The following is a 13,736-nucleotide window of genomic DNA, read 5'->3' as shown; positions in this document are numbered from 1 at the left end:
CCCCCATCCTTTCTTATTTTCTCTGTTCTATCAAGTGAACAGAAAAAGAAAAAGGAAAAATTAAGAATAATGAGGAGAAAAAAGAAATAACTTTGCCCTCCTGTTCTTATGTAACAGCCTTAGGATTTGCTCTCCTCCCACCTGCCCCCCTCCCCCAATCTGAGCTCTGATAATGGTGCTTAAAGACTGGGTAGATGAAGTTAACTTAGGGTGTTTTTTGTTGTTGTTTTTTTGCCTCCAGGGTTATCACTGGGGTTCGGTGCCTGCACTATGAATCCACTGCTCCTGGAGGCCATTTTCCCATTTTCTTGCCCTTGTTGTTACACTTGTTATAGTTATTATTATTATTGTCATAGCTGCTGTTGTTGGATAGGACAGAGAGAAAATGAGAGAGGAGGGGAAGACAGAGAGGGGACACCTGCAGACCTGCTTCACCACCTGTGAAGCGACCCCCCTGCAGGTGGGGAGCTGGGAGCTCAAAGTGGAATCTTTATGCTGGTTCTTGCTTGAGCTTTGAGTCATGTGCGTTTAACCTGCTGAGCTACTGCCCAGCTCCCTAAGGATTTTTTTTTTTTGCCTCCAGGGTTATTGATGGGGCTCAGTGCCTGCACCATGAATCCACTGCTCCTGGAGACCATTTTTCCTCCCTTTGTTGCCCTTGTTGTTCCATCGTTGTGGTTATTATTGTTGTTGTTGGATAGGACAGAGAGAAATGGAGAGAGATAGGGCAACAAGACAGAGAGGGGGAGAGAAAGACAGACAACTGCAGACTTGCTTCAACGTCTGTGAAACGACTCCCCTGCAGGTGGGGAGCTGGGGCTTGAACCAGGATCCTTATGCCGGTCCTTGAGCTTTGTGCCACGTGCGCTTAACCCTCTGTGCTACCACCCAACTCCCTAAGGTTGGTTTTAATCAAGATTGTTTTTCAGTACATTTAGCTAATCTAGAAGAAGTTTATGTTTAACATAGGGTCTTGGTCCCTGATGCTGAGGCTATGCTTAAGAAACAAAGTATATATTTTAAATGAATCAAAGGTATTTATTTACTCATCAATTTGTATTTATGTAATCATAGTAAATATACAAGTCTGCACTTGATTAGGCCGCTTGATGAAGGGATTTTCTGTTTCAATGCTAGAGATAAGCTAGAGACACCTGTCAAACACATGCAGACTATTTACATAAGACAAGACTACTGCCATCAGGCTAATCCTTTACTAGACTAATGACTTGTCCATACACTCACAGATGGCTGTATGATGAAAATGGTCCTCTTTGCATAAAAAAAAAACCATGTTAGTATTTCCAAATTTATACTCACTCATGCTTTTGATTAAGCTCTTAACAAATACCTCTATTTCTCAAATTACCAATGGGCAGTTCAATGCATTATAAAAAGTATAATGGTTACTGTAATACGTGCATCTGATACTTTGACATAGCTCTAGCAGAGAAAAGCTCTGTGCCTTGTTTATGACACAGTGATCTGAAGAATAATGAGGTCTTTAAAAGGTTAAATTCTGGGGGGGGAGGAGAAATCTTTATAGGTCACGTCTCTATTTATATCAGTGCACTTCACTTTAATATGCATAATTTAAAGGCAAAATCATGAAAATTACCTCATGCTGGGACAACATATAAATTATAGAATGCAAAAGGGAACTCAAGGCTTCTCGCACAGCATGTACACAACCCACTAGCTTTTCAAATCATTTTCCAAAAGTGTCAGCTAGACTCTTCAGCAATGAGTAACTGCAGAGGTTTCTCCTTGACTTGCTTGTAAACTGTAAAGTGGAGTACACACACCTGGGTACTTCAGATACACTTGATTTTTAAAAAGCACATCTATTGTGTCACATTTATGGTTTCTTCTAAAGTTATAATCTTTACTTAAAATTTTTTTTTTAATTTTCTTTATTTACTTATTGAACAGACAGCCAGAAATAGAGAGGGAAATGGGTGATATATATATAGAGAGAGACAGAGACACCTGAAACACTGCCTGACCACTTGCAAAGCTTTCACCTGCCGGTGGGCTTGAATCTGTGTCCCTCCTTATGCACTGTGACATGTGTGCTCAACCAGGTGCACCACCACCCAGCCCCATTAAAATCTTTACTAGTCAAGCATTACTTCAAACTCTAAGTACTGCCCTCAAACAGAGAATTAGTATACCAATACATAGTAATTTTTTATCTTGGCTTTTTGTACAGAGCATTTGTTTTCTTTAATTCCTTCAGTAATACAGTTATAGACTGCTCACCTATAGCCAGCAGTGGCTTTCTCCAAAGAATAAAGATCAATAAAAGCAAACAGTGAAGACAGAATGTATAAAACATAACCATTTATAAACATAATCTTATCATCTAATGCTCCCTGAAGAAGCCTGTTTTTGGTACGAAAGCAGCACTAAGCTCTGGCTGTCAGCTAGGAAATCAAGCTGGACTTCTCATATGAAAGTCTTGTGCACTACAACTGCACTATCTCCCTGGCCTACCAATATTTCTTAAACCATATATATATGTATTTTTTTTCTGTTCAGACTTTCTTTCAGAACCCCAAGTATACATATTGTGAGCTGCTCAAAACTGTCCTTTAACTCCACAATACTCTAGTTTTATTCCTTGTTAAAATACTTTTATTTATTCTGGACAGAGATAGAAAGAAATTGAGAGGGAAGGGGGAGATGAGAGAGAGAGAGAGAGAGAGAGAGAGAGAGAGAGAGAGAGAGAGGAAGCTGCAGCACTGTTCCACTGCTTGTGAAACTTCCTCCTGCTATCGGAGGGGACCAGGGGCCAGAGTAGGGGTCCTTGTGCATTGTAGCATGTAGCTCTCGACCAAGAACACCACCATCTAGTTTCTGATTTTATTCTTTCTGGTTTATTTTTAGGGAACTTCATTTTGGATATAAATCCAAAGACATATACTATGACCTCAAATCCACTGGTCTCTTCTATACTGGTACTCTTGCTTGGTAATTCTAATGTCTAGATCAGAGCTGGGTTTAATTTTTCAATTTCTTTGCTTATCTTCTAAGTACTACATATGCCAGAAGTGTGTTCTGTTCTCTTTCTCTCATAAAAAGTAACTCATAGCTGTACTATAAGCAATTAGCCCCCTATAAAAATGATAGAAATATACACGTGAAAGCATACGAAAAAATAAAAATATCTATACAAATATAAGCTAGCGCTATTATAGTAATCACAAATGTGGAAATATATACAGTGCTTAATAGTACAGCCACCTTACGAGAGAGGGTTAATGACTGCCGAAAGTAGAAAATGGTAATAGTGTGGTTTAGGAGATGGCTCAGTGGATAAAGCACTGACCTCTCAAGCATGAGGTCCTGAGTTCAAGCCCCAGCAACACATACATGTACCAGGGTAATATCTGGTTCTTTCCTTCTCCTCCTATCTTTCTCATTAATAAACAAAATCTTAAAAAAAAAAAAAGATAGTACAATTTCAATGAATGCCAGCATAAGTCAAAATGAAGTGATGTATAGTTTCAAATTCCAAAATACTTCAAAGATCTATCTTGAAATGCAAAACTTCATGTACTTTTGCCAAGGTGAAAATAGATTTTATTTATTATAATTTATGTATCATAGTGTGTGGTTAAAACTCAACATAAAGCAAAATGCATATACTAAAAGGGAAGTAAGTTTTGGCTATAGGATTTCATTTTTTTCTAATTTACCTGGTAAATTAAAGCCTCCAGGCTTATGGGACTGTTAATGTATGATTAAAAACCATACTTTGGCTAAAGTATTTTAAGATGATATAAGAAAACTAGCCTATATCAAATTATTATCCAACACATGATAAGGATACAATGAAATAATACATGCGAAGATACTTTCTAAATGATTATATATTGTGTGATGAGAGATGACTGGATATGTTGGCCTTTATCAACAAAAGTCCAGATGCTAAACTCCACATGGGAGGTAGAGCCTGGAAAATCATCAAAAGAATTGATACTTAATTGGGAAAAAAAAAAAATCACTTCAAAATTATATAGTGGCATCATATCACTGTTTGATTTTTTTATTAGTGCCCTATACTATATAAAGGAAGACAAAATGGATTTTAAGGGTAGTTTTTGCACTTATCCAAAAAAACCCCAAAAAACCCCCACATACAAATTAAAAAAAAAAAAAGTGTATTTCACTATATTTTTCCAGCATTCTCTTTGTGATGAAATTGAAAAATCCCAGGCCTTTTTGTTGGAGAAAAAAAGCAGACCTACAAAACCTCAGAACACAAAGCTGGCTAGTATCTACAGGAAGATGTGAGTTTCAGACAAGCAGTCCTAGAATGAGTCAGAAGAATCCTTGTAACAGCCAATGATTAAAAATGCATACATTAACTCATCTTTTAGGTCATCTTTTATTGATCTAAAAAAGTATAATCATCTGGAAATGAGAATAATTTTCTCCTAGCTATCATACTACTAGGGAGACTGTGTATGACTCCTAAGGGGACAGTGAGCATGTGAAGGTCACAGGCCCCACGTAAAGGTCACCAGTGTCTACCCAGCAAATCCACAACCCCAGAGCACTCTGGGAGATTCAGGGTGACTCGTGAGTTACATATATCATTAATGCCAAAAATGAGCTGAACTATGCTTGGGACCCACTTAAGCATTAGTCTAATTTGATGTTATTGATACATAATGAAAACATTTGTTAAAAAAAAATAAATCAACTCTGATTTTTACCTCTTTTTAACTTACCTGTAAGATTCTTTGCAAGATTGATGGAAGGGCAATAAATGCTGCCATGCTGTTTAGAACTTGCATGGTCAAAGATTTCAGGGCTGTTAGAAGAAAAGTTTAATATTCAAGTTAAAGTTGAGTGTTTCTGACTCTTCCTACAGTCACTGGAAAATAGTGGATTTACATAGTGCCTGTGACTTAGCTAGGCATGACCAATCTGACAATTTAAAGTTTACAGGTGATCAGGGTAGGGGAGATAGTATAATGATTATGTAAATACTAGTGATAACTTGCAAAGTGACCATTTTCAAGACACACTGCATAAATTTATATCTGATTATATCTGATATCTGATTACTGTGAAAAATGGCGACTAATCCCTAGCACTGCAAAAACGGTATCATCTGTTTTCCATCTACACCATGCCTCGGCCTCGCATGAGCTTAATGTGCAGCTTGGCGGTACGAGAATCCGGCATGAAGCCCAGCCAGTCTATCTTGGCGTTACTCTCCATCGCACTCTGTCATTTCACAAACATCTCATAAAAACTGCAGCAAAGGTGGGCGCGAGAAATAACATCATTGCAAGACTGGCCAGCTCCTCAAGCGAGCGCTTCCACACTACGATCATCATCTCTGGCATTATGCTATTCCACTGCAGAATACTGTGCCCCGGCCCAGTATGGTTCCGTAGCCCCCATGTCCACTTGGTCGATTCCAAATTATATTCCTCCATGAGGATAATTTCTGGAACCATCCGTTCCACCCCGGTTCCATGGCTGCCAGTTCTTAGCAACATCACCCCGCCAGATATTCGTCGGGATGCGGCATCATCTAAGTTCATTTCCCACGTCTACGCTCGACCGGACCTGCCAATATATGCGGATATCTTTGCCCACCCTGTTCAACACTTGACGTCTCGTCACCCAATCTGGTCCCCTATGCCTACACTGAACTTCTCTGTTCCAGTCTCTTGGAAACAGAGTTGGCAGTCAGCTGAGGTCAAGAACAAACACCTCATCACAGACCCCTGCAAGCGTCAACCCGGCTTTGACCTAGCACGTTATGATTGGGCCCTCCTCAATCGCTATCGAACAGGCCATGGCCGGTGCGCCGCTATGTTCCATCGCTGGGGAGCCAGAGACGACCCGAACTGCCCCTGCGGCTCCAGACAGACTATGACCCACATAGTCAACGACTGCCACCTCTCCAGATTCAAAGGAGGTCTCGAAACTTTACATCAGGCTCAACCTGACGCTGTTGACTGGCTACAGAAGAAGGGCAAACGCTAGAAGAAGAAAATGCTGTCACAGAAAGAACTGAACTTTAAGCAACCCAGGTGTCCAACACCAGATGTGTGGCTGAGAAAGTTGTGGTCTATATACACAATGGGATTCTACCCAGCTATTTAGAATGATGAAGTCACCTTTTTCACTTCATCTTGGATGGAACTTAAAGGAATTATGTTAAGTGAGATAAGTCAAAAAGAGAAGGATGAATATGGGATGATCTCATTCATAGACAGAAGTTGAGAAATAAGAGCAGAAAGGGGAAACACAAAGTAGAACTCAGACTGGATTTGGTGTACTGCACCTAAGTAAAGGACTCTGGCAGGAAGGGTTTTCAGGTCCTGGTGCATGACAGTGGAGGAAGACCTAGGCCCCAGGTGAGAGAGAGGGTTTTGCAGAAAACGGAATTTTCACATATGTACCAACAACTGTACCTACTACAAATTATTAATTCTCCCTAAAAAAAAAAAAAGAATTGAACCTTAAAAATGAGATCAACATTGTAGTATGATTTCATCAAGGAAAAGAATATGATGTTGGGTAAAGGTGTCACACAATAATTTCCAGGTCAGAATAGAGGCAAACCTAGGCTAAGTCTAGCAGAATGCGGGTGAGCTTACCTTCAGCGTGGATATGAGGTGCTGTTGAACTAGACAGCTTCTGAGGGGCCATCATTGCCTCCAATAATGGAAACCAGAGTGCCTATGATGCATCACAGGAAACCAAAGAAAAACAAAGTGTTCTGTCACTTTTAATAATGACTCATACAACATAGTATTTTACAGTTTGAAATGAACTTTCCACAACCAAAGGCTTCTAAAAATCAGAAAAAAGAAGAGAACACACAACCTAACCAAAGCAACGATTGCCATCTCAACATGCTTCACCTCAGACTGTATCCAGAGACTTCACGTGTGGAATGACAACCCTTCAGCTTCATTACTCGGGTGAGACCTTTCCTTTCATAGTACATTCTAATTTCATCTCAGGTAGTTCACTTTCTAACAAAGTCCCATAACCTAGATATACACCAGTTTCTGTGAGAGAGAGCTTATGTGCACACGTATCCATAAACTACTGCAAAATATACACCTGAAAGCAGAAGTACACTAGAGTTTGCAGTGAGTACCTCCCTAAAACTTCCTCTCCACTATTCCAAGCTTGGGATCCATGATTGCTCAACAAATTGTTTGGCTTCGTATGTTAACTCTCTTTTCAATCACCAGGTTCCAGATGCCACCAGGATGCTGGCTAGGCTTCCCTGGATTGAAGACCCCACCAATGTGTCCTGGAGCTCAGCTTCCCCAGAGACACACCTTACTAGAGAAAGAGAGAGGCAGACTGGGAGTATGGACCGACCAGTCAACGCCCATGTTCAGCGGGGAAGCAATTACAGAAGCCAGACCTTCTACCTTCTGCAACCCTCAATGACCCTGGGTCCATGCTCCCAGAGGGATAGAGAATGGGAAAGCTACCATGGAAGGGAGTGGGTTATGGGGATTGGGTGGTGGGAATTGTGTGGAGTTGTACCCCTCCTACCTTATGCTTTTGTTCACTAATCCTTTCTTAAATAAAAAAATTAAAAAAAAAAAAAGAAGAGAACATCTGAGAAAAGCCACTAAATACCATAGCTACACCAGATGCCTTTTAGCATATGATCTTAGGAAAATAAAGAAGTTGAACTTAAATGATAATCTTCTGTGTCTCAGGAGAGGGCAGGCTCAAAGGTACCAAGGCACTGTCCTATGTTTGGCATTTTAAAACATGGAATTAATTTATTACTACTAATAATAGTGATAACGAGGGCTATCACTGGGGCTCGGTACCTGCATGAAAATGCACTGCTCCCAGTGGCCATTTTTTTTTTTCCTTTTCTTTTTTATTTGACAGGACAGAGCAAAATTGAGAGGGAAGGGGGAGATGGAGAGAGAGAAAGAGAGATACCTGCAGGGGGAAAGCTTTGCAAGTGGTGAAGCAGTGTTGCAGGTGTCTCTCTCTTCCTCTCTATCATCCCTTCCCTCTCAATTTCTGGCTGTTTCTAACCAATAAAAAAAAGATAATAAGAAGAAAAGTTAAAAAAAAAAGGAGAGACACCTGCATGCCTGCTTTAGCAATCATGAACCTCCCCCCCACCAGGGGTCTGGGGGCTTGAACCACGGTTCTTACACTTGATAAAGCATGAGCTTAACCAGGTGTGCCACCCTGGCTCCTATACAGTGTTTTTTTTTTTTTTTTTTTGCTTGTTTACTTTTTAAGATTTATTTATTAACAATGGAGGAAGAATTAAGAGTATCATCTGGCACAAGCAATGCTGAGGATCAAACTCAGGACTTCCACGTGTCCCTCCAGCACTCCAGTCACTGCATCACCTCCTGGTAGGCTCATTCATGCTAGTAGATGTACATATTCTGGTATAAGCACATCCCCGACAAAGTCAAAATAACCTCGCGTACTATAGAAGAAAAACTGCTCTAGGTCACTGATTGTCAGAGAAATGCAAATTAAGACAACACTACGATACCACCTCACTCCTGTAAGAATGGCATACATCAAAAAGGACAGAGCAACAAATGCTGGAGAGGATGTGGGGACAGAGGAACCCTTTTACATTGCTGGTGGGAATGTAAATTGGTACAGCCTCTGTGGAGAGCAGTCTGGAAAACTCTCAGAAGGCTAGACATGGACCTTCCATATGATCCAGTAATTCCTCTCCAGGGCTTATACCCCAAGGACTCCATAATACCCAACCAAAAAGAGGTGTGTACTCCTATGTTCATAGCAGCACAATTCATAATAGCTAAAACCTGGAAGCAATCCAGGTGCCCAACAACAGATGAGTGGCTGAGAAAGCTATGGTATATATACACAATGGAATACTATGCAGCTATCAAGAACAATGAACCCACCTTCTCTGACCCATCTTGGACAGAGCTAGAAGGAATTATGTTAAGTGAACTAAGTCAGAAAGATAAAGATGAGTATGGGATGATCCCACTCATCAACAGAAGTTGATTAAGAAGATCTGAAAGGGAAACTAAAAGCAGGACCTGATCAAATTGTAAGTAGGGCACCAAAGTAAAAAACCAGTGATGAGGGGTAGACATGCAGCTTCCTGGGCCAGTGGGGGGTGGGAGTGGGCGGGAGGGATGGGTCACAGTCCTTTGGTGGTGGGAATGGTGTTTATGTACACTCCTAGCAAAATGCAGACATATAAATCAGTAGTTAATTAATATGAGAGGGGGAAAATCAATTGTATGTCTCAAAGTTTCTCAAAACACAAACTGAATCTTTTTAATATATAGGCTGTGTATTTGATATGCGGACTCTCTCAAAAGCCTAGACCAAGTAGATTAGAAGCATCCAATAGCACAGCTATATACAAGATACTGGATACTGTACAGCAAACCATAACAAAAGGACTTTTCAAAGTTAACCCAATTAACAAATAATGTGATGGTAACATTAACTATCGATTGTCTTTTTGAACTCTAAGACAGCAGGAACCTCACATCTCCTCTATAGAGCCCCTACTTCCCCCAGTGCTGGAACCCTTGGATAGGGCCCACTTTCCCAGATGTGTCTCCCAATCCAAACCAAATAATATTGCATCCACCGATCACAACCTAACCAACGCAACGATTGCCACGTCAACATGCTTCACCTCAGACTGTATCCAGAGACTTCACGTGTGGAATGACAACCCTTCAGCTTCATTACTCGGGTGAGACCTTTCCTTTAATAGTACACTCTAATTTCATCTCAGGTAGTTCACTTTCTAACAAAGTCCCATAACCTAGATATACACCAGTTTCTGTGAGAGAGAGCTTATGTGCACACGTATCCATAAACTACTGCAAAATATACACCTGAAAGCAGAAGTACACTAGAGTTTGCAGTGAGTACCTCCCTAACACTTCCTCTCCACTATTCCAAGCTTGGGATCCATGATTGCTCAACAAATTGTTTGGCTTCGTATGTTAACTCTCTTTTCAATCACCAGGTTCCAGATGCCACCAGGATGCTGGCCAGGCTTCCCTGGACTGAAGACCCCACCAATGTGTCCTGGAGCCTAGCTTCCCCAGAGACACACCCTACTAGGGAAAGAGAGAGGCAGACTGGGAGTATGGACCGACCAGTCAACGCCCATGTTCAGCGGGGAAGCAATTACAGAAGCCAGACCTTCTACCTTCTGCAACCCACAATGACCCTGGGTCCATGCTCCCAGAGGGATAGAGAATGGGAAAGCTATCAGGGGAGGGGGTGGGCTATGGAGATTGGGTGGTGGGAATTGTGTGGAGTTGTACCCTTCCTACCTTATGGTTTTGTTCATTAATCCTTTCTTAAATAAAAAATTTAAAAAAGAAGAAGAAGAAGAAGAAGACAACAGAGAATTTCCCCAAAGTTGAACCTCCACTTTCTTGTAAGGTATGTCAAACAAGATAAGACAGTAAGTTATCCAACTTTATTTACCCCCCTATATTAAACATTATTTTATATTTCTTTACTGTTTTATTATTTTATGGGGGGGGCGCCAATAGCTTACAGATACAATTTCTCATCTCCCCATGATAAGTATCTGTAAGACACTCTCACCCCTAACTCAGATCCTTTCCCACCACTGTGTTACCAAGACCCTAACCCCAAAGTCCTTGGCTTTGCTGCACTACACTGCACCCAACCATGCTTCGCTTTTTTTTTTTTCCCCCTTTTTGTTGCCCTAGTTGTTGCAGCCTCGTTGCGGTTATTATTGCCATTGTTGACGTTGCTTTTTTTTGTTGTTGGATAGGACAGAGAGAAATGGAGAGAGGAGGGGAAGACAGAGAGAGAGGGGGAGAGAAAGATAGACACCTGCATACCTGCTTCACCGCCCGTGAAGCGACTCCACTGCAGGTGGGGAGCCGGGGGCTGGAACCGGGATCCCTACGCCGGTCCCTGCGCTTTGCGCCACGTGCGCTGAACCCACTGCGCCACCGCCCGACCCCCCGTGCTTCGCTTTCTGTGCTCCTTTCTGTCCTTGTTTCTTAAGGTCCACCTATGAGTGAGATCAGCCGGTTATTTCGTATTTCTGAAGTCATCAGACCATGAAGTGGAAGTTGACAGTACCTAACTAACACTTCCAACCATATCAGAAGACAGAAGAAAGAAGTATCGCCAATTTATTCCTGTTATTGCGGGCACTACGTCAAGTGACACACACGGGCACTACAGATCCACCTGATATAAGAAGCTAAAGTTAAGAAAATGTGATTTGAAAAGATCACATTGCCAGTAAACTGGTCTTCTGACTTCAAATTCTGTGCTCTTTCTAAGCCTCAAGAAAAAAAAAATGTCATAAAAAATGAAAAACAACACATTTTAAAATTTCAAGCATTTATCTTGTTGGATGATGATTTATAAAGGTCTTCAAGCAGGATGGTTATAGCCTATTTCTGCAAACATCTAGGAGGCATGGAAAAAGTGTGCCTTCAAAGACTAGAAAAAAATAGTTACAGAAGGGTATATTGTGTACCCACTGTGAGACCCTGTAAGCGCTCATCTATCTACCAGTGGAGAGACGGCGTCTACTAATACAAAGTCTTAGGAAACCTCTTAGAAAGAGAGATTACGGGAAATTCATCATCAAACTTTTGGATACTTCCCGTTTTTAAGTGAGCTTGGGTTCTTTGGTGATAGCTTTTGCTCTCAATGTCCCTGAAAAATAATAATTAAAAATCCACTTAATTTAATTAATTTAATGTCTGGTGTGGGCATGGTACTTATTTTATATAATGAGTGAGAGAGATACAGAAAGACCAGAACACTGCTCAGCTCTGGTTTATGGTGGTGCTGGGTACTGAACCTAAGACCTTGGAGCTTCAGGTGGGGAAGTCTTGCAGAACCATTATGCTGTCTCCCAGCCCCCTGAATTAATTCTTAACCCCTGATATGGGAAAGGAAATCCACAGTAGTCATTTAGACACTGAGCTTAGATATAGTATGTTTAAAGGTTCAATTACTTTTCCCTGTTAGCCTAAGCTGTGGACTCACATCCCAAACCATTTGTTTTGCATCCTACTTGAATCAGTCCCTTGGAACATTGGAATTCTTGCTATATTGTAAAACATGTGAATAAAAAGGACTCTGGCCCCAAACTCAGGGATTCACTAGCCTGCTCCCACTTCTATTGGGGTGCACGTTTAGTGAGATCACCACGGAGCTCTCAGACAATTAACTTGTATCCCTGAGTAATTTTTCTGGTATGATAGCCCTGAAAACATGACATCAACCTAGTATTTTTGCAAACTGAGTGTTTCCACAAAATCCAGTACCCTTAGAAACAAAGGGACCTGTGAAATGGCTCAGGAGGCAGAATGCAGACCTGATCATGTCTGAGGGATAGGGCATGGATGCCCAGCACACGAGAGCACCAGAGATAGCGCCAAGGGAGCTCCATGGTTGGTGGAGCAGTGCTCTGCAGTCTCTTCCTTTCTCTCTCTTTCAAAAATACAGAATAAAAATGAACATGTATGAGACCCTGGGCTACCAAAAAAAAGGTCAGAAAACAGGTTTTTGGAGGACAGAAGGAAGTGGAGAGTGCTGTGAATATGTGCATGTCAGTCTCAGAGAAGTAAAAATTTCAACCAAGAGTTTAATATCTAGAATCTCTAATAAAACCAAATTCAACTCAGGCACATTTTGACTAAAAAAGGTAGATTAAATCTTTCTTTACCACATCAAAGGAAGCTCTGTTCCTGTCTCTGACTGTCAGAATAATCTCTAGAGTTCTAGAGCAAGGATTTTTGTACTTTATTAATATGTGAATCTGGACATATTTCTGTTTATGAACCTAAGTAATTCTACACATAAAACGTAGCTGTCATCTTCCCTTAACACTCCCATGAGAAGACAACAGAAGAGTACCTAACACATGTTAAGAGAGAAGATGGACAGACTGAAAAAAAAATAAGAAAGGCTTAGTATTGAGTATGTGTGAACATGAGTATAAGAATTCTGTCCTTTTGTGTTTCTCTTATAAGATTACCATGGCCACATACAGACAACTAACCAAAAAAAAAAAAAAAAAGAAAAGAAAAATTTAGGAGTGGGAAAATCATGGCAAAAGGGTTGGTGTAAACTTTACACTTCATTTTAATGAAGCCCTCAGCCCCCACCTGCAGGGGGAAAGCTTCAGGAGCGGTAAAGCAGTGTTGCAGGCGTCTCTCTGTCTCTCTCCCTCTCTATCACTCCCCTCCTTCTCAATTTTTGGCTGTCTCTATCCAATAAATAAATAGATAATTTTGAAAAAAATAGCTTAAAATTCAGAAATTCCTCAGTTTTCCAAGTTTCCTAAATGAGATTAAACATGTTTATTTTTAAAAGCTAGCATTATTGAATTCAATTTTCCTAAAGTTATGTTAACCTATGCAAGTAAAAAATATCTAGAGTGATTTTTACCAAATGAAAATGATGACTATTCTGAGATGAAAGGATTGTTACAGTCTTTCTCCTCCTCCTCCTCCTTTTTTTTTCCTTCTTCTTCTCCTTTTTTAATCCGAGCACTGCTCAGCTGAAGCCCATGGTGATGCTGGTTATTGAACTTGGTCTCTCAGGCAAGAAAGGCTTTTTGTTTAACCGTTAGGTTATCTCCTCAGACCATATGTTACTTCTTAAGAACATCTTTCTGTGTAACTTTTAGTACTGCAGGTTTTTTTTTTTTTTGACTATACATAAAATTTCACACACAGTTA

General features: G+C 40.7%; 1 protein-coding gene across 2 annotated transcripts in view; it reads right to left on the bottom strand.

Moving 5' to 3' along the window:
- Positions 1-13,736, bottom strand: part of VPS8 (VPS8 subunit of CORVET complex) — a 208,117-nt gene that overhangs the window by 48,324 nt on the left and 146,057 nt on the right. For both annotated transcript variants that reach the window (XM_060172095.1, XM_060172094.1), the window contains 2 exons: positions 6,630-6,711; positions 4,740-4,822 (listed from right to left, as the gene is read on the bottom strand). In XM_060172095.1, coding sequence (XP_060028078.1) covers positions 4,740-4,822; positions 6,630-6,711 — 165 coding nt within the window. The remainder of the gene's footprint in view (positions 1-4,739; positions 4,823-6,629; positions 6,712-13,736) is intronic.

Source organism: Erinaceus europaeus, chromosome 14, assembly GCF_950295315.1.
Source record: "Erinaceus europaeus chromosome 14, mEriEur2.1, whole genome shotgun sequence".
Classification (NCBI taxonomy): domain Eukaryota; kingdom Metazoa; phylum Chordata; class Mammalia; order Eulipotyphla; family Erinaceidae; genus Erinaceus; species Erinaceus europaeus.
This window is presented reverse-complemented; position numbering and strand designations above follow the sequence as displayed.